The 26,223-nt window shown below is 39.2% G+C and overlaps 3 protein-coding genes across 3 annotated transcripts; 2 read left to right on the forward strand and 1 right to left on the reverse strand.

The window, feature by feature from the left end:
• The first annotated feature begins 785 nt into the window (after positions 1 to 785).
• On the forward strand, positions 786 to 11,776 carry LOC139709189 (BTB/POZ domain-containing protein KCTD8-like). The gene is made up of 2 exons (XM_071621141.1): positions 786 to 1,999; positions 11,662 to 11,776. The coding sequence occupies exon 1, from the start codon at positions 872 to 874 to the stop codon at positions 1,928 to 1,930; it is 1,059 nt and encodes a 352-aa protein (XP_071477242.1). The 5' UTR covers positions 786 to 871; the 3' UTR covers positions 1,931 to 1,999; positions 11,662 to 11,776.
• Positions 6,373 to 8,922, reverse strand: LOC139709172 (uncharacterized). Its single transcript, XM_071621126.1, has 2 exons — positions 8,752 to 8,922; positions 6,373 to 8,078 (listed from the first exon to the last, which is right to left on the reverse strand). Exon 2 carries the CDS (start codon positions 7,840 to 7,842, stop codon positions 6,373 to 6,375), a length of 1,470 nt encoding a protein of 489 aa, XP_071477227.1. The 5' UTR covers positions 7,843 to 8,078; positions 8,752 to 8,922.
• Positions 11,777 to 11,810: 34 nt separating the features above from the next.
• On the forward strand, positions 11,811 to 25,439 carry LOC139709173 (uncharacterized). The gene is made up of 4 exons (XM_071621127.1): positions 11,811 to 12,765; positions 13,513 to 13,633; positions 18,988 to 19,195; positions 24,112 to 25,439. Exons 1-4 carry the CDS (start codon positions 11,909 to 11,911, stop codon positions 25,137 to 25,139), a joined length of 2,214 nt encoding a protein of 737 aa, XP_071477228.1. The 5' UTR covers positions 11,811 to 11,908; the 3' UTR covers positions 25,140 to 25,439.
• Positions 25,440 to 26,223: the final 784 nt, after the last annotated feature.

Raw genomic sequence — 26,223 nt, forward strand, 5'->3', positions numbered from 1 at the left:
ACGCCAGAGCCCGGCACACTATACGTAGGTACAACGTTTGCGTTTGCGATGTGCATGGCAATTACCGCGATGAAGCACATTGACGGACAGCGCGTTAGCGTATAGCTCTCGACACTCACTCCCCGATCTCAGATCTCGCATACTCTCTCTTGTTTCTAAATAATAATGATAAAAAGAATCAAATGACAAGGTGATATATAGAACAATTTATATGTTTTTGTTTTCTTTATGCGATTGATAGAATATTTCATTCGATAAAACATGAAATTATTGATCCATTTAACTCACACCACACATACATCAGCAAAAGATGGCACTCAAGATCGAATATTGGTCAAGTCAGACAAGGTCAAAAGAGTGCAGCCATACGAGTGAGTCATTTTTGTATCTTTTCATGTCCAGCCCTGATGAAGGTCATAACAAGACCGAAAGCTCGGCAATAAACACATACGTTGATCACTAGCTACGTCCACAAATGCTCTTCTGCTCGCACAGTATATATATATATAATACATATATATATATATATATATATACATTATACAGATAGAGAGAGAGAGAGAGGGAGATATGGAACTAGATGATAAAATACATAATGATTATGTGTAGGCTTATTTACAGTTTATTGAATACCGCTCCAAGACACTTACTGTTAGTTCTCTTCAATCAATTACAACGTGTGCATCATGTGTTTGCCAAGAGAGCAAAGTCTGCATCTATTGTGTCTGCAGAGGAACATGAGTTTACGCGGACATCGACGTTGGGAGATTGGTGTTGCAGTACCTGTCATAATCACCTCCGCGCATATCAATCGTCATGTACTATACCTCATACGATTACAGCGTGTAGTACGTATAGCGATGAACTAACAATGGCGTCTTACATAGGTTTGAACGTTGGTGGCAAAATCTACGAGACATCGAAAACAACTCTCACACGTCAACCTGGGAGTTTCTTTACCTCTTTGCTGAGTGGCTCCATTCCCAGTGCGAGAGATGACCGGGGGAACTACAGAATTGATCGTGATGGCAAGATATTCAGACACGTTCTCAATTACCTCCGAGACAACGAGCTCATTCTACCGGAAGGTTTCAACGAGCTCACCTTACTCGAACGTGAAGCAGATTTCTACCAACTCGAATCGCTCAAAGCTGACATCCAGGCCTTGAGAGTGGCAATGCCAGGTGAAACCATTTCTTTAAACGTTGGTGGAACGAACTACACGACAACAAGGGAAGTTCTTTCGCAGGAGCCTGACTCAGTTTTTCAGCAGATCCTCAAGGACCAAGCCACACCTGACTCAAACGGCCGGTACTTCATACCAGGTGATGGGGAACTCTTCCGCTACATACTGAAATACCTTCGGTTCGGATTTCTTGCGCTTCCACTTGACTTCGATTTGACGTCGCTGGAGGATGAAGCGAAATCCCTGCAGCTTGAGGTTCTCATTGCGCACATCATGATCTGTAGGTTAGTGTTCCCAGCTGGACATGCGGCCGGTAGGCCTACCACCAAGAAAAGCATGGTAATGTTTGCCAGGCGGGACGACTTCGTGTTGTTCTCACAAGATGAATCAATTTTGAAGAGTTTGTCTAGAGAATTGCTAACAAAAAGTTCGTATCCATCTTCAAGGAATGGCATTCGAGTTACATGGATCGGAAAAACTGAGGTGCTTGTGCTACGGATTACTCTGAACAAGTCTCGGGCAGGGGAACCAATTTCTATATCGATGGGTAGAGGCCAGCGTGGTCGTGTCTTGCTCTACCCTACGAATAGAGATGAGTTGGTCGTACTCCTGTCTGAGGTAGTTGGCATGGAAACCCATCGAAAGTTTTTCTCTTCCTCCTACATCGGACTGTTTGGCTCAGCCAGAGGCTTCTTCTTTGGTACTAGTATTGCAGTCGGTGTGAGCTTAGCAGATATATTTTAGCTGTTGTCTCACTCTGAATTTTGAACCATGAGGACATACTGACACAAGTGCTCCTGTATTTCATACAAAGTAAAAAAAAAAAAACAGTCCTGTAACATTTGAAACAGTCATATTATTTCAGTAAGCCCAGATAGGTAAAAATCTTGTTTTGGTCCGTATAACCTCTATTCGTATAAATGCCGAAGTGTTGTTAACTTGTATTTCTGGAAGGAAACAACAACAATCCCAAAATCAAGACATAGACAATACACTTTGGTGTGGTGATGGCATGCCTGGGAAAAGTGTCATTCAATGGGAAAAAAAAATGACCGAAAAATTTCATTCAAAACTAAAGGACTTTCTCGCACGGCCTCCTCACCATTTTAGACATTCCAAAAGAATAAATAAAAAAAAGAATTGAATTACCTTTTGAATTTTATGTTTAAGGCAGGTACTGTACTCTGGTGCTAGAATCAGGCATTCATTGTACAGTGATGACCACGGCACCTGACTGCAGGTGTCTCCCTAATTTCTTCAACTTGATTCATGAGTAATAAAGTCAGATAATGTATCTAGGCAGGTAGTTGGGGACACGCCATTAACTTGGCATGAATGGTAGGTGTCAAAATGGCAGGGAAGTGGAAAAAATGGCATTAAAAACTCAAACTCCCAATCATTATTATATTCTATACTCCGCAAGCAGAACAACAGGTTAAAGAAAGTATTCCAAATTTGAAATAAAAAGAGAAAGTTTGGTTACGGTGGTGTTACAAGCCTCGTCTTGAAATATTTAAAAGGTAATTTAGTATTAACGAATTTGTATCTGCCCTATGACACATTATTTATTCATCTTAGTGGTATGTGATTGTCCCATTGATTATAAGTCGTTTAAGTATCTCCTACCAAGAGAAAATGATCTCGGTCAAGAATTTTTGAAAGGTTCGTTTACACACGTACACTTGATCTTTTAAAGGACAAGTCCACCTTCATGTACATGTGGATTGAGTGAATGCAGCAATATAAGTAGAACACATTAGTGAAAGTTTGGGGGAAATCGGACAATCCGTTCAAAAGTTATGAATTTTTAAAGTATCTGCGTAGTCACTGCTGGATGAGAAGACTACTACAGAGTATGATGTCATATGCGTACAACCATATAAAGAAAATAAAAAGAGAATTTCACAAAACTTTACTTTTTGAATAAAGTGCACATATCTTTGACTTGTTACTGACATATGTTAAGGGTAATATCATTTCCCCTGCCTTCTGAAAGAGAGAAGTCAAGTGTTCTTTTGTTATGCGAGAAAAATTAAAAAATTTTGAATTTTCTTTATTCTTTCTTTATATCGTTGTACTCATGTGACATCACAAGCTACAGTAGTCTTCTTATCCAGCCTTGAGTGAGCAGAAACTTCAAAAATTCATAACTTTTAAATGGATTGTCCGATTTTCTTCAAACTCTCAATGATGTGTTCTACTAATATTGCTGCATTCACTCAATGCACATGTCTATGAAGGTGAACTTGTCTTTTGGTTAAGTAAATCTATTTATCCCACTTTCAGTTGGCTTAAGCACTGTTAAGAAAAATACGACAGTCTGTACGATATATTCTGCTTTTATATATGATTTATTGATAGGGTATACTCATTATGCATTCGATAATATGTCCCATACTATTCAAATATTCTTTGACTTTTCTAAAGCTCTTGTTGTTTTATGAGTGTTTGTTTTGAGAGATAAACTTAGGCATTGTGGGATATGGGCTAAGGTTCCATTACACAATAGGAAGCAGATGAAGTGGATTTCATGTGGAGTGCCACAGAACTCCCTGTTGATTACAGGAAAAAGAAAATAGAAATTTACAGATTATAGAAAATATAGAAAATTGTACAAAAGCCATTTCAGAAAAACTCATTATTCAAACACATGTTATTTGAATTATGAATCATGCACGCGAGTTATCTCTCACATACGAATGATTCATTTTACAGGAAGCATATACATTGTGTCAGCTCAGTAGAGTAGGTTAATTTCAATCACCTTCCACGAAAGCCTACTCGAGCTGTTTTCGCTAGAAATAACAGTTACGCTCCCAGGACACAAACAGTGGGATGATTTACCCTTTGTAGTAACCATGGTAACGATCATTATAGTTTATCTCTTTCTGTGCTTTCAAACGGAATTTAAAGGGTGTGTACAGTTCTGGTCGAGGTGAGGATTTAGCTTTTAACGTTTTGCGAGATATTCAGAAACCACTCTATGAGATGCCAAAGAGCATGCAGTTCTAAGGGGTATCAAAAGTTTGAACCCTTCTTAAAATTACATGCTCTTTCATATTTCATAAGAGGCTTTTCATTATCTCACTTAGGAATGTTCAAAACATTAATCCCCACCTCATCCAGTACTGTACAGTACCTTTGTGGCTGCCTCACTTAACACGAGTTGCTAAGTGAGGAGTTTCGGTCGAGTTCGAAGAACGATAGCACTCCAACAGAATTTATTCCGAACAGAGAGATATGAATTTGCGAAAACGAATTTATTGGAATCCAAATCTCCCATGTAGAAGTAGAGTAGATAAAATACTGCAAGAAGAATAGAACAAATAAAGCGAACATTTAGTATGCTAATCAACGAACAATATTACAAGGAAAACAAATTCATAATAGCGACTAAGTGCGTGTGATATTAAAGAAAAGTGCTTACAAATAACTCTCCTTATACTAAGGTCAACAGATGTGCATTCACTGAACATAACAGATATAAAACCAAATCAAACCCACATGTACATATCCGAATACAGAAATGTAGATTATTTCTTAAGCCTTAAATATTACTGAGCATTACAATTCATAAAATGATAAAACAAGTACAGCTCTATCTGTTTTACTAGACTGTTAATCTATAATACATTGTAAATACACACATGCGAACATACTATTCCAACAATGAATATGACCTTTAGACTATCATTTGAGTTACTAAAATCAGAGAAATAAAGGGAAACAGCATTACAGAAAGTAACTAGCAATAACATGAAAATCTTAACTTTTGTAATGAACTCAGAGTTGATGAGAAATTAAGCATAGCTATTCAGCCTACAGTGTACATTAATCTTATACTTGTAAAAACTGATTTCAATTATAACTCTGAGCAAGAGAGCTTCCAAGAATTAAGTCCAGAAATACTGAAATGGTTTTGGTTATCGAAATTACTCAATACAAATCACCTTATACTGAAATAAAGAACTGTTCTTACCAATTGGAGGCTTTGAACTGTTGAAACTGGTTTCGGAACGAGGGAACGAACTTCGAAGTTATGAGATACGAGATACGAGAAACGAGATACGAGATACGAGGTTCTAGATATGAGATGCTTTCTCAACGATGATCGAACATGATACTGACTAGTTTGGCTTTCTTGCTGGCTTTCTAAGCCCAAGATGTTGCAAAAGCTAACTTGGTTCCCATGCCAAGGCTACCAGCAGAAGTTGGGTTCAAACAATAGGGGACTACACAATTTAAAAAAGGGGCCTTTGTTGTGTGCTTGGGAGGTTAAGTTTATGACTAAGATAGGGCCCAAGCGTCCAACTCCTATACATAATAGAGGCTGGACAGGCATAGAAATTAACAATAGGGGCTGTGGGGGCAGTGCTGCAAGCTTCATATTAAACGCCAAGCTGCAGGTATACAGGTGTATGTAAGATACATGTGTAAGTAACTGTATACCAGCTATGTACAAAAAATTAATGTCACCATGAGTTGTATCACAGTACACAAGTTGCATTCAGAATACTTCTGAGAAATATATACACAAAAAATAGCGATGAAATGGAATGAGAACTCTTATATCTCTTCACTGCATACTGCTGCAGTGACATGGCTCCTTTAACTGCTAACAGGCAGTTACCCAGAAGAAATTTTAACGAACCAGTCATAAATTCAATAAAAATTCAAAAATTGTATAAGTAATAACATCAAAAATTGAAATGTCAAGTACAGATATCGAAATGGTAATTACATTGTATCTGCATTAACAATTAATGATGAAAGCAAAGAAGGAAATAAAGAGGGAAGAGAAGAAAGAGAATGAGGACAAAATAGAAAATAGGACAAAGTTTCCTCCTGAAATATTATCATCTACAATATAGATGGACAATAACTAACGATATTCACTATTAACGATTCGAGCAAAGGTAAGAAATGTAGAGTGAGAGAAGATTGAAATAAAGATACAAGAAAGGGATTCTACGATAGAGTGAAGCGAAGGACAGAGAAACAAAGCAAAATACAAGATTTCATTCAATTAAATTAATTCACTATGTTGGCTCCTTGATGGGGAATCCTGCGGTCTTTCGATTTACTGAGTCTCTTTTGACGACAGGAGAAGGACCAAGTCGTGAGCTGCCCTTTGGTTTTTAGTCTTGTACATGACACACAAAGGTACAATTGGAAGAAGCTTCTTCCTACTTGACGTCCGACTCAGGTTTTTGCGAGGAGTGGAAGCAGGACAAATGTCTCCCATTGCATACGGTACACGATCGTCTTTCCTGACATTGTTTGCTTTGATGTGAGGAGGTGAGAGCACATCCGAAGCAAATTTTCTTTTCGAAAAAGAACGCGCGTCTCTCTTCTAGTGTGACACTCAGGAACTTGCCGCAGATCTCAATCAGATGGTCGCCACCACAGTACGGACACGAGTTGAACCTTTCATGCTCTTCGTCGACATGGTGAGATGAAAGATCCTTACCGAGTGGTTTTGTCGATTTCACATCAGTAACAAATGTTCTAGCATGCCTCCCTTGATTGGGGTTGCTTGACTGCGGCTGCTCCCCGGCCACAGCACCTAACTCAGGGATGTTTGCCTTGTCAGCAGCCTTCTGGACGAAGCGAACGAATGCAGTGAAGGGTGGATACTCCTGTGGCCCGTGTGCCTCCTTGTATCTATCGATTTCATCCCTCCATCTGCTCTCGAGGTGTCCTGGAAGTTTTTCCACAAGCTTTGCGTTTTCTTGGGGGAAGTCCAGGATGTCGAGGCTTTTCACAGATTTCTTAGCGGCGACAACTTTTGCCAAGAAATCCGCGAAGTCCTGTAGACCAATGGCGTCACGATTGCCAAGTCTACCCCAAGAGCTCAGCTTCGAAGAAAACGCCGTGCTGACGATGCTCGGGTTTCCGTATCTCCTCGCGAGGTTGTCACGCGCTTGGTCGTATGCGTCTTCACAGCCAGTCAGAATGTAATGCTGAACGATCTCTTTAGGTTTACTCGTGACATAGCTGTGAAGCAGGTTGAGCTTGATAGCATTGTCCAATGGTTTGGCATGTACCATCGTGTCGAAAGAGTTCTTCCACAGTGGATAGCTGAGTGGATCTCCAGCGAATATGGGAACATCAGCTTTTGGTAGCTGGGCAGACACTAACATCTGTTGGTTCATGATGCCTTGCTGCATGGAGGTTTGGGCTAGCAGCGATATACATTTCTCCATTGATGAGATCATCTCTTTCAAATCTACAAGGGGTGAGTTGCCGAGGCTTTGAGTCGATGTGACGGGAGGTTCACCAGCTTCTAATTTTGGCGGAGGCGTTACGTCGGCTCTTTGCGAACTGAGAAAGCGTTCCATACACTCGCGTTTGTCCTCCTTGTCAAGCTCTTCCAAAACTGGATTCTCATCGTGTGCTGATTCACTCTCACAGTCTTCCAATACAGCTTGTTCTGCCTCAATTTCTGCGAGTTCTCGTTTCTTCCGAAGATTTTTCAGCAGTAACTCCAGCCTAGCTTCCTCCTCGTCGAATGGTAAGGAAGCCCGAAGAGCAGCCTGACGTCTGCGCAGATCCACAGAACTCGCTTTCGAAGATCGACTGGCTCTGCTCCCACTGGTCTTGTGGCTGGCAACGCTAACATTTGTTTCATCTTTCACGGCGATTTGAGGCTCCATAACGAAAATCCAGCTTCAGCAGTATTCGATGCAATAAATTCGATGTAATTTATTGCCTCACTTGTATTTTATTGTGGCTGCCTCACTTAACACGAGTTGCTAAGTGAGGAGTTTCGGTCGAGTTCGAAGAACGATAGCACTCCAACAGAATTTATTCCGAACAGAGAGATATGAATTTGCGAAAACGAATTTATTGGAATCCAAATCTCCCATGTAGAAGTAGAGTAGATAAAATACTGCAAGAAGAATAGAACAAATAAAGCGAACATTTAGTATGCTAATCAACGAACAATATTACAAGGAAAACAAATTCATAATAGCGACTAAGTGCGTGTGATATTAAAGAAAAGTGCTTACAAATAACTCTCCTTATACTAAGGTCAACAGATGTGCATTCACTGAACATAACAGATATAAAACCAAATCAAACCCACATGTACATATCCGAATACAGAAATGTAGATTATTTCTTAAGCCTTAAATATTACTGAGCATTACAATTCATAAAATGATAAAACAAGTACAGCTCTATCTGTTTTACTAGACTGTTAATCTATAATACATTGTAAATACACACATGCGAACATACTATTCCAACAATGAATATGACCTTTAGACTATCATTTGAGTTACTAAAATCAGAGAAATAAAGGGAAACAGCATTACAGAAAGTAACTAGCAATAACATGAAAATCTTAACTTTTGTAATGAACTCAGAGTTGATGAGAAATTAAGCATAGCTATTCAGCCTACAGTGTACATTAATCTTATACTTGTAAAAACTGATTTCAATTATAACTCTGAGCAAGAGAGCTTCCAAGAATTAAGTCCAGAAATACTGAAATGGTTTTGGTTATCGAAATTACTCAATACAAATCACCTTATACTGAAATAAAGAACTGTTCTTACCAATTGGAGGCTTTGAACTGTTGAAACTGGTTTCGGAACGAGGGAACGAACTTCGAAGTTATGAGATACGAGATACGAGAAACGAGATACGAGATACGAGGTTCTAGATATGAGATGCTTTCTCAACGATGATCGAACATGATACTGACTAGTTTGGCTTTCTTGCTGGCTTTCTAAGCCCAAGATGTTGCAAAAGCTAACTTGGTTCCCATGCCAAGGCTACCAGCAGAAGTTGGGTTCAAACAATAGGGGACTACACAATTTAAAAAAGGGGCCTTTGTTGTGTGCTTGGGAGGTTAAGTTTATGACTAAGATAGGGCCCAAGCGTCCAACTCCTATACATAATAGAGGCTGGACAGGCATAGAAATTAACAATAGGGGCTGTGGGGGCAGTGCTGCAAGCTTCATATTAAACGCCAAGCTGCAGGTATACAGGTGTATGTAAGATACATGTGTAAGTAACTGTATACCAGCTATGTACAAAAAATTAATGTCACCATGAGTTGTATCACAGTACACAAGTTGCATTCAGAATACTTCTGAGAAATATATACACAAAAAATAGCGATGAAATGGAATGAGAACTCTTATATCTCTTCACTGCATACTGCTGCAGTGACAACCTTCAAGATCATTTTTTACTGATTTATTACTCTGCTGTATTATTAAAGCTCTCAAATGATAACAATCAATGAGGTTGCATATGATAATGAATGACGTTGCATGCATGGTGCCATTTATTGTGCTCATCGTTTGTGCAATTATTGCGTACAGTAAATTAAATGCAACTCACTACACTGTACCATACTTTGAATACCGAAACTTATTCTACTCCATTCGATTGCTAAGAAGGCATATTTCTTTTGAGTCTTGCAATTCCTACAAAGTTACGGTAGATTTCCTTCGTTTCAGCCATGTCTTTATATCTCTCTGCTCCTTTATATCTACAATAATTTAGGCTACTTAGTCAGCATTTTAGTTACTTTGGATTTCTCTCACAGATAATTAATTGTGCGCCAAAGAATGTGCACTGCCAGTGGACATTACTTTCATGTTCTCATGATTACCCTTCTTCAGGAGTCTCGACGCGGAATGTCAATGTCAAAACATAAATTGAACATTAAGAACGCGCACTCATATACACAGAATTGGTTGCTATGAGAGTGCGTACCCTTTACAATTAATGTTTTTTTTTTTCAATTTATGTTTTGACATTGACATTCCGCGTCGAGACTCCTGAAGAAGGTGGATGGAAGCCACCGAAAATTTGAGTTGCTTAATAAACTCTATATTGGCGAAATATTGCATTACCGGTTTATTCTTCGTTACATTGGAGCCAATACGTGAATTCGCAACATATATATATGTATATATATATATATATATATATATATATATATATATATATATATTATACACGCACACGCACACGCACACACATTATCATAATCATGAACAGCGCCATCTTTATACGGTTCATAGAACGGTATAAGTTGGGAAACAATTCAAAGTTATAAACATGTTTTGTTTTGTTTTGTTTTTCTCGTAATGCGCAAATCGACAGGAAAATAAAATGTATAGTCCTCTTTAAAACCTATAGTAGGGAGCTTCTCATTTTAAGTTCTTTGATTTTTATGAATGATATTGCGCATGCTCAGAACATTTTTTTTAATCCTCTGAACGCACGAGTCGCGAAAATCTAAAGCTCCCTATAATGTTTTTTTTCCCCTATGATGCCCACATTAAATTTTGCGCACATTGTCATGTAGTTTCCTATCTTTTGAATAGGCATATATTGATCTTTGAAATAGAGAACTCCATCAAAGCAAACTCCAGCGTGCTTCTTTTTTTTTTTTTTTTTTTTTTTGCTTGCTTGCTTGCTTGCTTGTCAGCTGAAGAAACCCGGAGGTGGCACCAGAAGTAGCGCAGAAGGCCTTTTTTTTTTGCTTGTTAGTTTTAGCCGTAGGTCCCCACTTTTAAAAACGCTCACCCGGACCTGGGGCTTTGGGGCCTATTTGTTTCTTCATCTCTAACGCCTCCCTGTTATAACTGTGGCAGTACTTAATAATAATATGTAAAATTATGGTGTCAATGCAAAACTATACTTAATTTCTTGATTCATGCACAGTTTCATAATAGACAGTGATCACGGTGAACTGAGCTGAGCAATTTCTATTTCAGTTAAAGGAGAACTTTTTGTTAGGATAATGGATGGATGGACTTAGGATAATGAATGATTTGTAATGATAATCTGGCATACTAATGTATTTGACACTTATCATAATGTAACCATGAAAAGTTAATTTCCGTCACACCCATTCATTAAATTGAATTTAAATTGAATTCATTTCAGGGAGATGACAGTGCCTTAGACTACAGTGACAAATGCCTCGAGTTCTTTTGTTTATATTACATGTCCCGCTCTCAGTAAATCGGAACTCTACATCAATTCGTGATGTCATCGTCCTTGTGTTAATGTTTCTCTTTTAGCTCGAGTAAAAAATACAAAAAACAAAAAACAAAGAAGAGGTTTTTATTTGTTCGTGTAATGAATTTATGAATACATTAAGGCCATTTCTTTTCGCTCTCATTCCAGTGCTTGTTGTTTTTCTCTTGCACTTTCCTTTTCTTTCTTTTTTTGTCCCCTGCATGCTTCCTCATTTTCTCGAAACCTTTGTGATTGGAGGCCTTTTGTCCCATTTTCTCCTTCTTTCAAAGCATAGTCTTTAGAGAGAGTAGGTCTATTATACATCCATATTTTGTTTTTCTAGCAGAACATATTTAGTACGTGTTTTATTCTATCAGTCATATGGACCTCCATAAAAAACATACAATTACTTTTGCTTCTTGTGCAGTATGTCATACACAATACGTCCAATTTTAATCATATGTCTGTGGTTTTTTTCTCAGCTCTCTTCGGATGACAATAGATACCAATGTTTGCAGAAGTTAGAAAGCAAAGTCCACATTGATGAAAGAGGAATAAGTTTCCATCTCGCTTGGATAATGGAAGCTGAGAGGTTGGAGCTGCAGTATAGACCTGTCTGTAATACCAATAGCTCCTTGGTAATACAGAGCCAATCTCCTCCGCGCAACCGGTTGCCATTGATTACATGCTCCTATCTCGTGTAGCTACTGAGGCGAGAAAACGCAAACGATGGCGTCTTACATAGGTTTGAACGTTGGTGGTAAAATTTACGAGACATCGGAAACAACTCTAACCAGTCAACCTGGAAGTTTCTTCACCACGTTACTGAGTGGCTCCATTCCCAGTGCGAGGGATGACCGGGGGAACTACAGAATTGATCGTGATGGCAAGATATTCAGACACGTTCGCAATTACCTCCGGGACAACGAGCTCATTCTACCGGAAGGTTTCAACGAGCTCACCTTACTCGAACGTGAAGCAGATTTCTACCAACTCGAATCGCTCAAAGCTGACATCCAGGCCTTGAGAGTGGCGATGCGTAGTGAAACCATTTCTTTAAACGTTGGTGGAACGAACTACACGACAACAAGGGAAGTTCTTTCACAGGAGCCTGACTCAGTTTTTCAGCAGATCCTGAAAGATCAAGCCACACCTGTAAACGGCCGGTACTTAATACCAGGTGACGGGGAACTCTTCCGCTACATACTGAAATATCTCCGGTTCGGATACCTTGCGCTTCCACTCGACTTCGATTTGACGCCCCTCGAGGATGAAGCGAAATCCCTGCAGCTTGAGATCTTCCTTACGCACATCATGTTCTGTAGGTCAGTGTTTCCAGCTAGACATGCGGCCGGGACTACTGAGAATATCGTGGTAATGTTTGCCAGACACGACGATTTCGTATTGTTCTCACAAAATAAATACATTTTGACAAGTTTGTCTAAAGACTTGCTAACAGAAAGTTCGTGTCCATCTTCAAGGAATGAAATTCGAGTTACGTGGATCGGGAAAAGTGAGGTGCTTGTGCTACCGATTACTCTGAACAAGTCTCGGGCAGGGGAACCAATAGAATTTGTAGATCATCGGTCTGTCGGTGCCCTTTTCAACATAGTAACTGAAGTAATTCACACTTTGTGAGAGACACAGTGTTAGATTTTGCTGTTTATTGGAATTTTTTATTAGGTGTAAACCAGTACAGGAAACTGGAGATTGCAGTTAAAGTGCAGTTATTGTTGTTAATGTTTAATTGAGCTGCACTCTGTTTGGATTTCATTTTGGTGGGCAATTGAATTAGCCATGAATTGGGACTATAGAAGGATTAACTGTGGTAGATAACAGGGAAGGGGGTATAGCTCTTTGTGTATTGTGCCTTCTCTGTATCCACAGCTAAGGAGCTTAATAGCAGTATAAAATGTTTTGTTAGGGAATTAAGTTGGCCACCTTGGATGAGTTTTAATTGGGTCTATGTTTAACTTGGGAAATTGTGTTCCTTTGTCCTTAGTTGTTGAGGTTAGCTTTTTGAGTGTGGGAGGAGAGTTGAATTTTAGATCTCGCCAAGGACAGACATACAGTGTGTAGGGGAAGAAAATTTTCTGAAAATGATGATGAGCTGGTGCTCATCATCAATCAGTCCGAGTGTATCGTCTTCAAAGTTTGAAATATCTTGTGATCTGGTGAATATGTAACTGTGGTTACAGCAATAAAGCCGCTGAGGTCAGCTTGGAACTATATACACCAAAAGTTGAAATCTCCCTATGTTTGAGTATGTGTGCAATTGGGTGATGCCCTCCCCGCGCGTATCTCTACATAACCTTTGTTTATCCTACCAATAGAGATGAGTTGGTGGCACTCCTGTCTAAGGTAGTTGGCAGGGAAACTCATCGGAAGGTTTTCACTTCCTCGTATCTTGGGGTGTTTGGCTCAACCAGTCGAGAGTCCTCAGTTAGGCAGACGGTGAGAGCTTAGCAGATATAATTTAGCTGTTTGTCTCACTCTGAATGTTGAACCTTGAGGACATGCTGATATATGTACACTTGTATTTCATACAAAGTTTAAACACAAAAACTGTCCTGTAACACTTAAAAACAGTCATATTATTTCAGTAAGCCAAGGTAGGTAAACATCTTGATTGGTCCGTAACCCATGCAGTATATTCTTAATAGCCTAGATAGGCATAAGTTTTGTTAGGCTGTGTTTCTCGAAGAAGAAAAGATAAAACTACAAATCATATGACATAGACATTAGAATTTGGTGTGGTGACGTAGTGCGTGGGTACGGCCTACAAATTGTTATCCAAGGGGGAGATGGAAATGACCGAAAAAGGACATTCAAAACTGAAGGATTTTCTCTCACGGCCTCCTCACCATTTTAGATATACAAATAATAAACCAAAACCACGGGAATAACCTTTCGAATTTTTGATTTTTATTGACAGGTACTCTGGTAATAGATACGTGCACTCAATTGACGGTGAACTCTGCGCATGTCTACGGGTGTCGCCCTAATTATCTCAGTTTGATCCATGGGTAATAAAGTCAGATAATGTATCTTTGCAGGCTGTTGGGGACATGCCATTAACTTATGATACGAATCGTACGTGTCCTAGTGGCCTGGAAGCGAAAAAAGGGCACTAGATAATGCTCTGGATGCATTCTGCTTTATACAATGTGTTATAGGCATATTTAGTCTACCCATAGACCTATACGGTTGTCAATTTATCGGCAATATAATTATGTAAATTATTTTTTTCAACTTATTCAATTGTCAATAATACTGGTGCTACATCGTAATGTGAAGAGGGAAAAAAACCACGGGACCTGTATAAACTGCATATGTCGGAAAATTGAGAAATGCGACCAAACAAATACGAACCTAAACCAAACAGGAAACGTTGTTCACTGTTGCGAAGAGACGTATTCACACTTTCGGTTAACGGTCTGTAACATGGCACCACAAGTACCGTTCATACTAGTATCCGAACTCGTGCAAAGCCACTCACTTCTCGTCTAGCTATGATGGTTACTGAAACCGAAGTGAAGTGATGGCGAAGTCGATCGAATGAGACGTCGAAGGAGCATTTGGAGTTTGGGTGTGGGAGAAGAAGTTGAAGTCGACCGTATCGTGTAGGCGGCTGGCGCTCCAATACAGGACAACATTTTAAATGACTTTCTTAATCCAGACACACAATTTCAAAGATACTATTGTTTCTTTTTAACAAACTCAAACTCCCAATCATTATTATATCTTTTACTCCGGAAGCAGAACAAGAGGTTAAGGAAAGTATTCTAAATTTGAAATAAAAAGGAAAAAATTGTTACGGTGGTGTTGGAACCCTTGCCTTGAAAAGGTAATTTAGTATTAACGAATTCGTATATCTCCCCTATCACACATTTTTTATTCATCTTTAGGGTATGTGATTGTCTCCATAAATTGGAAGTCGTTTAGATATCTCCTACCGAGTGAAAATTATCTCGGTCAAGAATTCTTGAAAGATTAGTTTACACAAGTACACTTAATTCATTTTTTATCAAATTAAAATACGCTTATTTGTCTGACTCTCAGTCTGGCTTGAAAAAAAAACCACAACAATCATTCGACAGTCTCCACGACATCTCCTGCTTTTCTACAATGCGTGGGTCTGTAATATCATTGTTTATGACAAGTCAGTTATGCACTTGTTTGTATACTATGCAATTATGCTATTTGAATATTCTTTGACTTTTCTGAAGCTCTTCTTATTTTATGAGTGTTTGTCAGTGGCGGATCCAGAAGGGGCGCAACCGGCGCCCGCCCCCTTTATTTTTCGTTAAAACCAGAGAAATAAAACGATAAAATGAAATGAAACGCGGAAATGGCACCAGAAATATCAGTAGCCCCCTCCCTCCCCCATTATAGAATTCCTGGATCCACCCCTGTTTGTTGATTATAGACAAATAAACTATGGCATTGTGGAATATGGGTCACGGTGCTATCGTACAATATGGGAAGTATTTCGTGTACGCCCATTTATCCCTGGCTATATGAGTAAATAATGAAGTCGATGTCGTGTGGAGTGCACAGAGCTCCCTCTTGAATACAGGGAAAGGAAAACAGAAATTTATATAGATTATAGAAATTACAGAAAATTGAACAATAGCTATTTCAACAAAAATTCCTCATTATTCAGAGACATGCTATTCGAATGATCAATCACGCTGGTTATCTCTCACATATAAATGATTTACTTTGCAGGTATCATAAATTTCATTCATTTTGTCAGCTCAATAGAGTAGATTACATCACCTTCCACGCACGTTCACTCGAGCTGTTTTTAGAAATAACAGTTACGCTCCAAAGACACAAACAGTGGAATGATTTGCCCTTTGAAGTAACGATCATAGTAATTATCTCTCTATGCTTTCAAACGGAATTTAAGATAATTTCTACTGAAATATTAATCTGCTGTATCATTAAGGCTCTCAATGATAGCAAGAGGCTGCATATAGATTATCAGTGACGTTTCATGGCGCCATTTGTTGTGTATATTTTGTATACTAGTAAATTAAATTTAACATACTATATATACAAGTGTACCACTTTGAATACTTATCCTACTTATCCTCATAAAATTCTATTGAGATTTGCAATTCTTACAATCTTACGGTAGCTTTCCTTGATTTTTGCCACGTTTCTATGTCTCTCTGCTCTTTTATATCTTCAATTCCAGCATAATGACCGTTTATATTATGTACATCCTTATTTTACTGTATATTCCTATGAGATTCAAACAAATTCCTTTCTTTCTAATATGTATTTTGTATTACCACACAAAATTATTCTCTATTTTTAGAAGTATAAAAATAGACTAAAGCGAAAATCGAAACTCAAGCAGCAGTATTTCTGTTCACTATAATTATATCTATATGAGAAGAAAGTTGTATTTAATGTTTGCTGGAAAGCTTAAAGACAAGTTGAACTTGAATGATAATTCAAATTCTTCGAACATTTTAATAACTTACTCAGAATTTTAGTTACTTTTGATTTCTCTCTCACATTTTATATACATATACATATTCATATAAACCCTTCAAAAAAGTTTGGTAATCTGACTTCAGTTGTAAATTTATCCAGCTTTTATATATATATATATATATATATATATATATATATATAATATATAATATATAATATATAATATATAATATATAATATAATACAAAACATACACGCACACGCATATTATAACTATACTTTATGAACAGTGCCATATATAATTATGATCACCTTATACCAGTGACAGGTAGTTTTGCATTTTGTATAAATACGAGGGAGGGGGGGGGGGGTTGCAGTATAGGGAAAAGAAAATAATTGATTTGAGCAGAAAGTTTCTCCGGCTTCCACGGATCGGCCATTCTGTGCAAACTTGAATCTACAGCCATCAATGTGAGCCCTTGTTACTAAGAGCACTGACTCTATATGCATTTTCGGATGAACGAACCTATACGGAGTAAAGAGACGTGTAGTATTTTCTCGGATTAACGAACTATACTAGGTATATACAGATATATACATTGGGTGTTTCGTGATAACGAACCTTATTACATTAACGAACCTTCGGCTTAACGAAATCGCCCCGATTCAGTTCAATTCAATTCAATTCAAATCAATTCATTTATTCTCATTCTTCTTTTCCCCAACAAAACATTACACAAGATAAATCAGGTATTACATCATAAACAAAAACATTTGCCTATAGAATTTAGTTCCAATCGCCAATCGCCCATTTTCAATCGCCAACAGAATTTAATTTCTACAGGTTTTATTTACAGAGATATTAACAGGCCATAATGGGGCCATTCTTGATGCATTTATATGCACATTTATGCAAATTATGTACAAAGAAATACTTTTAAGTGACTACTGATGTCATGATTGTGTTCCTTGACCTAAAAAACATAGGTTTAGACACAAGAACTTACTTTTCTGTGGGTTTTATGTCCCAAGATATAAGCCTAACTAGGTTACATGGCTGCCATTTTTATAGAATTTATGCAAATTAATCATTGATCTGCCTCTCGAATTTTAAGGAACTTTTCATATGTTGTTTTGATAGTCCTTCCACGTTAAATGCAAGTGGAATGGTTTCTGTTGCAATTTGTTTTGGGTCATTCCATATTTCGATTGGACTATAAGCGGACTTTACTACATTCATCAATGTACACTAACAATAACATTTTACTCTACTATCACTTCTGGTTCTATAGAAAATGTTTGTTTGACAATCCCATAGGTTTGGAGCATAGATATCATCCCCCATTCCCCAGTGGGACTGGCGCCTTTTTTTGAATAAAGTGAAATTTTATCAGTCAGACCGCAGCACGTATGCTAATGAGCCGATCCGGCAAGATTTATTCAGCACTCTCGTTGACGATCTTTGCGTTCGAAAGGTGTCTCGTACGTGCGAGATTTTGCGAGAGTTTAACAGGGCTATGGTTTTCACAGTGTAGTGACTTGTATAAACATTCATCATGGCTACAAGCCACGGGAAATTGTTCTCCAGACTTTGATCTTTATTTTGATCCCAAATTTGCGTATAATATCGGTTCTTATCATGACGATATAATCAGTTGAATTTGTGTAAATTTTACTTGCTTTTCACGGAAGATTTTTTCGTCTAAGGTTCGTTTTTGGTTCCTGACCGGATTAAGAAACTGTTGTTTCAAATTTTGGCTTTTTCGTAGAGAGGAAACTTAGATGCTCATCATAATTTATATTTAAGTCAAGGAGACGCAAGCATGATTTTTACTAGTTGTTCCGTTTTGAAATATCTGTGAAATTCACTCTTAAGCCGGAAGTATGCTCCACACAAAGTGTACAGTGGCGCGAAAGAGCTCTCTCATTGGACAGTGCTTGCATTGCATTCAGTGCTTGAACTTGGCTTGAATTACACGCGTGCCTGTATGCAAGCATGCGCTGTGACAAGGCCCACACTCGATCTGTGAAACAGGAGACCACCAACCTATGGCAGGCCCCGGGAGTGGATGGATGGTTGTCGGCCCCCTTCTCTCAGGAGGAGTTAGCTAATGCTTTAGCCCTACTTAGGAGAGGAAAGGCCCAAGGTCCGGACAACATCCCACCGGAATTCCTTATTCATTGCGGGGTCAAAATGTCAGAAGTGGTTGACAGATTTCTATTCCTGCTGTTTCACCAACCAAGTCATCCCTAAGATATGGAGAAAAGCCACTGTAATTGCTCTCCCAAAACCAAACAAACCAGTTGATGACCCCAAGAGCTACAGACCAATCTCCCTTCTCTGTGTCCCTCATAAGCTTCTGGAACGTCTCCTTCTGGCGAGGATAGAACCTGTGGTTGACCCACAATTACCAGATGAACAAGCGGGCTTCCGCCATGGTCGGAGTACAGTTCACCAAATTGTCAAGCTGACCAATGACATCGAAGACAGCTTTGAGAAGAATCACAAAGCCGGCGCCATCTTTGTCGACCTCACTGCAGCCTATGACACTGTGTGGCAACAGGGCCTGACTCTGAAATTATTAAAGACAATCCCTGATCGCCACATGGTGAGGTTCCTCTGCAACATTCTAGCCAACAGGAGGTTCGTTCTGAAGACTAGTGATGGACAGTCCAGCAGACCACGCCAACTGCGGAATGGAGTTCCTCAAGGCTCTGTACTATCCCCCTTGCTCTTCAACATATACATCAGTGACATCCCCTTCACAACCTCACGACAGTATGGCTATGCAGATGACCTTGCCCTTCTTCACTCTGACAGAGCCTGGTGAAATGTAGAGAATACCCTCACTGCAGATATGTCGCAAATCGCGAAGTATTTCAGGATCTGGAGACTCAAGATTAGCATGTCCAAGACAACGGTAACAGCCTTCCACCTGAACACCAAGGAGGCTTATCGGCAGCTCAGTGTCATTCTTGATGGAACACCTCTTCCATACAATGCCACACCAACCTACCTTGGAGTGAAGTTGGATAGGCAGCTGACCTACAAGGAACAACTCAAGGCCATAATAATGTGCAAAAGTGTCTTCAAGGAACAACCTCCTCCGCCGACTTGCAGGCTCAAAATGGGGTGCCAGTGCAACCACTCTCCGCACTAGTGCGCTAGCACTGGTGTACAGTGCTGCGGAATACGCCTCCCCCTCGTGGTGTAGGAGCTCTCACACCAAGAAACTTGACTCAGTTCTGAATGACACCATGAGATTGATTACAGGATGTCTCCGACCTACACCAACAGAATTCCTACCTGTTCTCTCAGGCATCGCTCCCGCCCCCATGCGCCGAGAACATCACAGACATAGGCTGGTCACAAGGGCCTCCAGCAACCCGGACGACCTCCTCCACGACGTAGTTGAGGGCTCTGTAACTCTGGGTCAGCGGCATCAGCGACTGAAGTCTCGCCGCCCTTTCTCCCGCCATGCAGCAGCGCTGAGAGGATCAGACTTCAACATCTGCCAGACATGGAGAACAAGCTGGGAAGACACCCAACGACCTGCCCAACTCGTTGTTACGCCCAATACATCTGTTCCCCCCCCCCCCCCCCCCCGGAGCAAACCTGCCAATAAGGAGTGAGTGGGTGTCTCTAAATCGGATTCGAACGGGAGTTGGGCGTTTCAATGCAGCCATGCATCGTTGGGGGCTACGCCCGTCAGCAGCTTGCCAGTGTGGTGCACCAGAACAGACTGCTCAACACATCTTGAGTGAGTGCCCTGATCTCCGCCCTCCTGACAACATGGACCTAACACACCCTACTCCAGAGACTGTAACTTGGCTACAACAATTGAGGGACATTATCTAGCTGCTGCTGCCTCATAAGTTTAGTAAGAAGAAGAAGAAGAAGAAGAAGCATGCGCTATGCACGCGCGTGGCATGGTACCGTAGTAGCGTAATGACGTAATGCAAGCGCTGAATGCAAGCGCTGTCCAATGAGAATGCTTACTCTTGAGATTGCACGGTTTCAAGCTGACCAGCACTGACATCGATGTATATTTTACTGGTTCCTGACCGGATTAAGCAACAAATTGTCAAGATATTTGCATAGATACAAAGATAAAGAGATGGACTAACACATAATGCATTTGCATTGAGACGCAAGGTGAATTTGGTATTCTTTTGACGTCTTGAACGTCTACTACACGAATTACTTTTTTGATCATTTTTCAAGCTCAAATTACGCTATGATATTTTTCATTTAAGATAATTTGAGTAACATGTGACGATAGCTTACATATTTCCCTTGAATTTGATACCAAATTTGTGAATATAAGGTGCATTTTTGTTGCCGAAAGCCCAAGGACAAAATCCCCTTACGCAGCTCTTTACGTATGCAAGCCTCGAGCGGGCTTGCATATGAGTTGAATAAATACGAGCGAATTATCGGGTGCTGCGGTCTACTATACCCTGTCTGCAATGATTTGGTGTTACTTGTGTCTCAGTTCACCATGGCGCCCGCCGCCGTGCATCAGGTCTGCCAGAATAAGCAAACTTCAATTCATTTCAGTTCAATTCATTTATTTTCATTCTTCTCTTTTTTCCAACAGAACACAACACAGTATAAATTAGGAATTATATCACTTTACGTGATATAATTCCAGTTCAAGCCAAGTTCAAGCCAAGTTCAAGAATGAATACGTTATTTACCAATTGCACTATAATGAGCTCTTTCACTTTTGGTTCTACATGGAAAAATGATGCATAAAAACTAATTAATTTTGGGGGTAGATTCGGAGTCCATCTACCCCCCCCCCCCTCCTCCCTCCTCTCCCCCCCCCCCGCTTCCCTTAGAGTGGGCATGAATCCCATTGAGTAAATTGAAATTGAAATGATGATGACATTGATTGATACTTAATATGGATGAATCAGAAACACTGCCTCGATTTACCGTTGTTTGAACATTTATAGCAAGAGGCTTGAGCATTTCTCGGTTCCACACACCCCTACATACCCCCTTCTGCTCCGACGAGAATCAACATTAGCCATTAACCAGTAACACCATCATGACCAATCTAAGCAGTTCATACGCGACCCTTCACCTCGGGATGGTATTTTTACGTGCTTGGATTTCCCCATGTGCATTTATTCTATTGTATACCTCTGCGCACAATCATGGTCTTCTTTTCCTCTTTCTTTGTATACTGTAACATTAAATTACGAATCTCACATGGAGTTTACAGTGTGTTTCATCGCAGTAGTGTGTAAACGAAGACATTTCTATATTAGTGTGGGATCTCTTTGGCCTATGGTACCGCTCATTATAATTCTGTCTCTATTATTGAAAGAAGTACCTAAACAACAACAACAACAACAACAACAAAATCCAACAAACAAACAAATGGTTTGTACTTTATCAAGTTGATTGCTTCAAATAAGTTGGCATGTCAGGTATGGTTAACCGGTACTCATTTTTTTATTTTTTATTTTTTTGGTAATTGTCCGTCTCATTCTGCATTACTATATTTCAGCGTCATGCACGCGACATGTGACTAATCGTGATGCGGAAACAGTACATTGTATCATACTCTGATTCTTCATGAGCTAAAAGCTGTCATTGTCATGTGGATACTGCGATAGCCCTCCCAGTAGCTCACTTTGCATTTAACCATGCTCGTTTTTCACCCGGATCATGACTCCATATACTAACCATCATTCATACTTCAAGTCAAGGAAGGGTATAAGTCGCAAAGCGACGTCATTGTAGCTGTGGTCAACGGTACTACTTATGTTCTATGAAAATGTTTTATTAGACTTATTTTTCATGACATTTATTTTTTTTTTTTACTTTCAAACCGCACTACATTCAACTTAATGATTATTTAAGCGCTTTAGGGATGTGCAAGAGCAACTTAAACAGTTTCAATAATGGAGTCACTCAGCGGCAGTTCCTAAGCTTCTCACCAATATCAGATCTCCTGACCAGATCTCCCTCATTTAGTGTCGCCACTATACCAGGGGGTGTTTCATAAAGCTGTTCGTAAAGTTACGAACGACTTACGAGCGACTGGTGATCAGTTTTTGTGCTGAATTATGGCAATTCTGATAAGTCAGTATAGCACATCAGAACTGATCACCAGTCGCTCGTAAGTTATTCGTAACTTTACGAACAGCTTTATGAAACACCCCCCCCCCCGTGTATCTGCGCTTTGCTACTCGTAACAAAATACTTAGTAGTGAAGGAAAGAGCACACATTGTCCAAAAAGGTTGGCTCTCCCTATATACAGCCATCGATGAACATGGCATAGCTTTGTAACTAGATTCTTGATTATCATTTTGGTGTAAAGGGGCCCAATGATTCAGTCTTATGTGCGTTACCATATCTGGCCAAGATATTCAAGAAGTAGATCTTACAGCTGATACCACCTTTTCATCCACGAAACACGTTTTTGTGAAGATGACAGGGATCCCTACCATCCACGTTCTCAAACGGTTAATATTATTCAAATCTGTTCTGTGGACGAGTGGACGAGCTTTGAGGTCTCTATTTCCTGCTCTTTACCTCCTGCTTATACGTATGAAACAAGCTCCAGTAGTAAAAAAAAAAAAAAAATGATGCGATGTTGGAATGGTTGGTGTGGCAGCAACGAACACTACAAGACTACCAGACATGGTGTAATGCGAAATTGTCATATATATATATATATATATATATATATATATATATTATCAAGACTTTTATTGCAAAATGTGCTAAGCGACATTTTTAACATTTCGAATTGAGTCCATCATCAGAAAAAAACAAAATTTAACCTTTCCAGTAATACCTCACTTGTGACATAACAGGGAATATTGTCAAAGTTATGATTGAAAATTGGAAATATCCTGTGTTTTCTTATTCTTTTCTTTCTTTCTAGCAGCTTTAGTCAAAAATGTCTTAACTTAACAAGAATGAAGTTAGCTCGTTTTGCGATAAAACTCGTCATGTATATATATTATATATAATCTATATATTATGTGTATATATCGGTATATGCACGTATATATATAGATAAATATATATAAAATACATATACGATGCATCTATTATACTAATCAGACCTATATAGGTCTGTACATGATTTTGATTTTTATCTGTTTCTGTAGAAGCTATCTAAAAGTACAAATAACCGAAAAAAGGTTAAAAATACCGTATATTCTGATTCCAGTTCTCTTTTTTTTTCGCTCTCATTGTTTGCGCGTGAGTCTCAAGTCCTATTCAAATAATGGTATGCAATTATTATTTTTCATAGTTCTCTTCGGCCTACACGCTCGTGTTTACTGGAGCAAAGTCCATATCAAAATGATTGCAGAGCAACACAATTGTTTACCCCGAGTATGGTCGCAGTGAGGTCAGCGTTGCAATATTACCCATTACCCGTAATACAGAGCCAATCACTTCCGCCCATATCAACCAGGAGCTATTTTGATACGCTTGTCGGATGTTAAGGTGAGAAGACACAAAATATGGCGTCTTACGTAGGCTTGAATGTTGGTGGCAAAATCTACGAGACATCCGAAACTACTCTCACCCGTCAACCTGAAAGTTTCTTTACCACGTTACTGAGTGGTTCCGTTCCCAGTGCAAGGGATGATCAGGGGAACTACAGAATTGATCGTGATGGCAAGATATTCAGATACGTTCTCAATTACCTCCGGGACAACGAGCTCATTCTACCGGAAGGTTTCAACGAGCTCACCTTACTCGAACGTGAAGCAGATTTCTACCAACTCGAATCTCTCAAAGCTGACATTCAGACCTTGAGAGTGGCAATGCGCGGTGGCTTCGTTTCTCTAAATGTTGGTGGAACGAAATATACGGCAAAAAGAGAGGTTCTATCGCAAGAGCCTGACTCTGTTTTTCAGCAGATCCTAAAAGACCAAGCCACACCTGTAAACGGCCGGTATTTTTTACCAGGTGATGGGGAGCTCTTCCGCTACATACTGAAATATCTCCAGCTTGGATTTCTTGCTCTTCCACGTGGTTTCGATTTGACGCTGCTTGAGGATGAAGTGAAAATCCTGAAGCTTGATGTTCTTCGCGCCCACATCCTGGTCCTAAAGATGTTTCAAAAAGAAAACAAAGCTACCAGGGGTGTAGCAATGTTTTCCAGACGAGACGATTTTGTCTTATACTCAAAGAATAAATCAACTTTGACGAGTGTGTCTGCAACATTGCTACCTGAAAGCTCGCATCCAGCTGATACAATTCGAGCTACATGGATAGGAAATACCCAGGTGCTTATGTTGGCGGTTACTCTGGACAGTTCTCGGGCAGGAGAACCAGTTTCTATAACAACGGGTCCTGGTCACGTTTGCCGTTATCCTGCGAATAGTGATGACTTGGTTGTACTCCTCTCTGTATTAGTTGGCATGGAAACCCATCGAAAGGTTTTCCCTTCCTCATATCTTGGGGTGTTTGGCTTACCGAGCGACGTGGCCAGTAAGAATCTCAAAGAGTTTTTGAGAGAGTTTTGAGAGTCATTTGAGAGATACTTTCGATTTATCAGTCTCAGCAGTACAGGACTGCAAGGCCTATAGTGGTTTTTTGTTTTGTTTAACAAACATTAAAAAAGTGTTTTGTGGAATTAATTTCATGAAAATGTCATGAAACAAGGATGTAGCTGGACCTCTGCTTTACCTCCCAAATTGTACGTTTGTTTGTTTGTAGGGTTTTTTCTCTCTCTGTCATCGGACATGTACAGATCAGCTATTAGAAACATTTTTCGTTAGTTTTAATTTCTCGGATGAGCTATTACTGAACTCTATAAATTCCAATACATACATCACATTCAAAAAATCTTTATTGCTTTTAATCCTCTCATGATTACGATTATTGCTTTACATTTTGCACTACCACAAGGGATAGGGTATAAATTCTTATTTTGCTAATGTGTATGTATTGCACATTTCTCATTTACTTGATGTTACATACCATGGATGCATATACATACATCTATAATAATATGAATATATCACTGCAGGGTCGTTTTGTAAAGTACGTATTGTTTATTGCATGATATAAATGATTACGTTCAAAGAAACTTAAAATAAGATAAGGGTAATAAAGTTACAGGAATTCAGCAGTTTATTCATTGCCAATGAAGAACTTACTAATTCTTTCTTCTTCTTCTTCTTCTTCTTCTTCTTCTTCTTTTTACCTTTTAATATTCAGGGTTTTTTCACTTGTCATTTTTTTTTCGCGATCCATCAAAATCCATTAATCTCTTGACCATAGTGGCTCATATCGGAACGTGCAAGCTAATTCAGATTTCTCGTGATCTCGCGAGGTTGGTATAATCATCCACTGATCACTGCGATCTTTAATTACTACAATAACATGATGTTGAAAATGAAATGAAATGAAATGAGATGAGATGATATCATAGATGGCTGCTGGACAGCTGAGCAAAGACTTTTATGCGTGAATGTGACATTCTAGACAAAAGAGTCTATTATTTTGTTTGTTTATTTGATCGTTTTTGTAGAGATGTAATGTGCAGAAACAGTTTCTCGTTCTCCGTTCGTGTATACAAAAACAAAAAGTCAGACTCTTAATTCG

This window comes from Diadema antillarum, unplaced genomic scaffold (assembly GCF_040938485.1).
Source record: "Diadema antillarum isolate AM-2024a unplaced genomic scaffold, OU_Dant_1.0 seq00001411_RagTag, whole genome shotgun sequence".
Classification (NCBI taxonomy): Eukaryota; Metazoa; Echinodermata; class Echinoidea; order Diadematoida; family Diadematidae; genus Diadema; species Diadema antillarum.

What these genes read in the sequence shown, in the direction of transcription:
- LOC139709189 (XM_071621141.1), top strand. Translation starts at nt 872, where the DNA reads ATGGCGTCTTACATAGGTTTGAACGTTGGTGGCAAAATCTACGAGACA.
- LOC139709172 (XM_071621126.1), bottom strand. Translation starts at nt 7,842, where the DNA reads ATGGAGCCTCAAATCGCCGTGAAAGATGAAACAAATGTTAGCGTTGCC.
- LOC139709173 (XM_071621127.1), top strand. Translation starts at nt 11,909, where the DNA reads ATGGCGTCTTACATAGGTTTGAACGTTGGTGGTAAAATTTACGAGACA. An exon ending in ATAGAATTTGTAGATCATCG is followed by an intron (nt 12,766 to 13,512) that starts GTCTGTCGGTGC and finishes TCCTACCAATAG; the next exon opens with AGATGAGTTGGTGGCACTCC. An exon ending in AGTCCTCAGTTAGGCAGACG is followed by an intron (nt 13,634 to 18,987) that starts GTGAGAGCTTAG and finishes GTCCCTCATAAG; the next exon opens with CTTCTGGAACGTCTCCTTCT.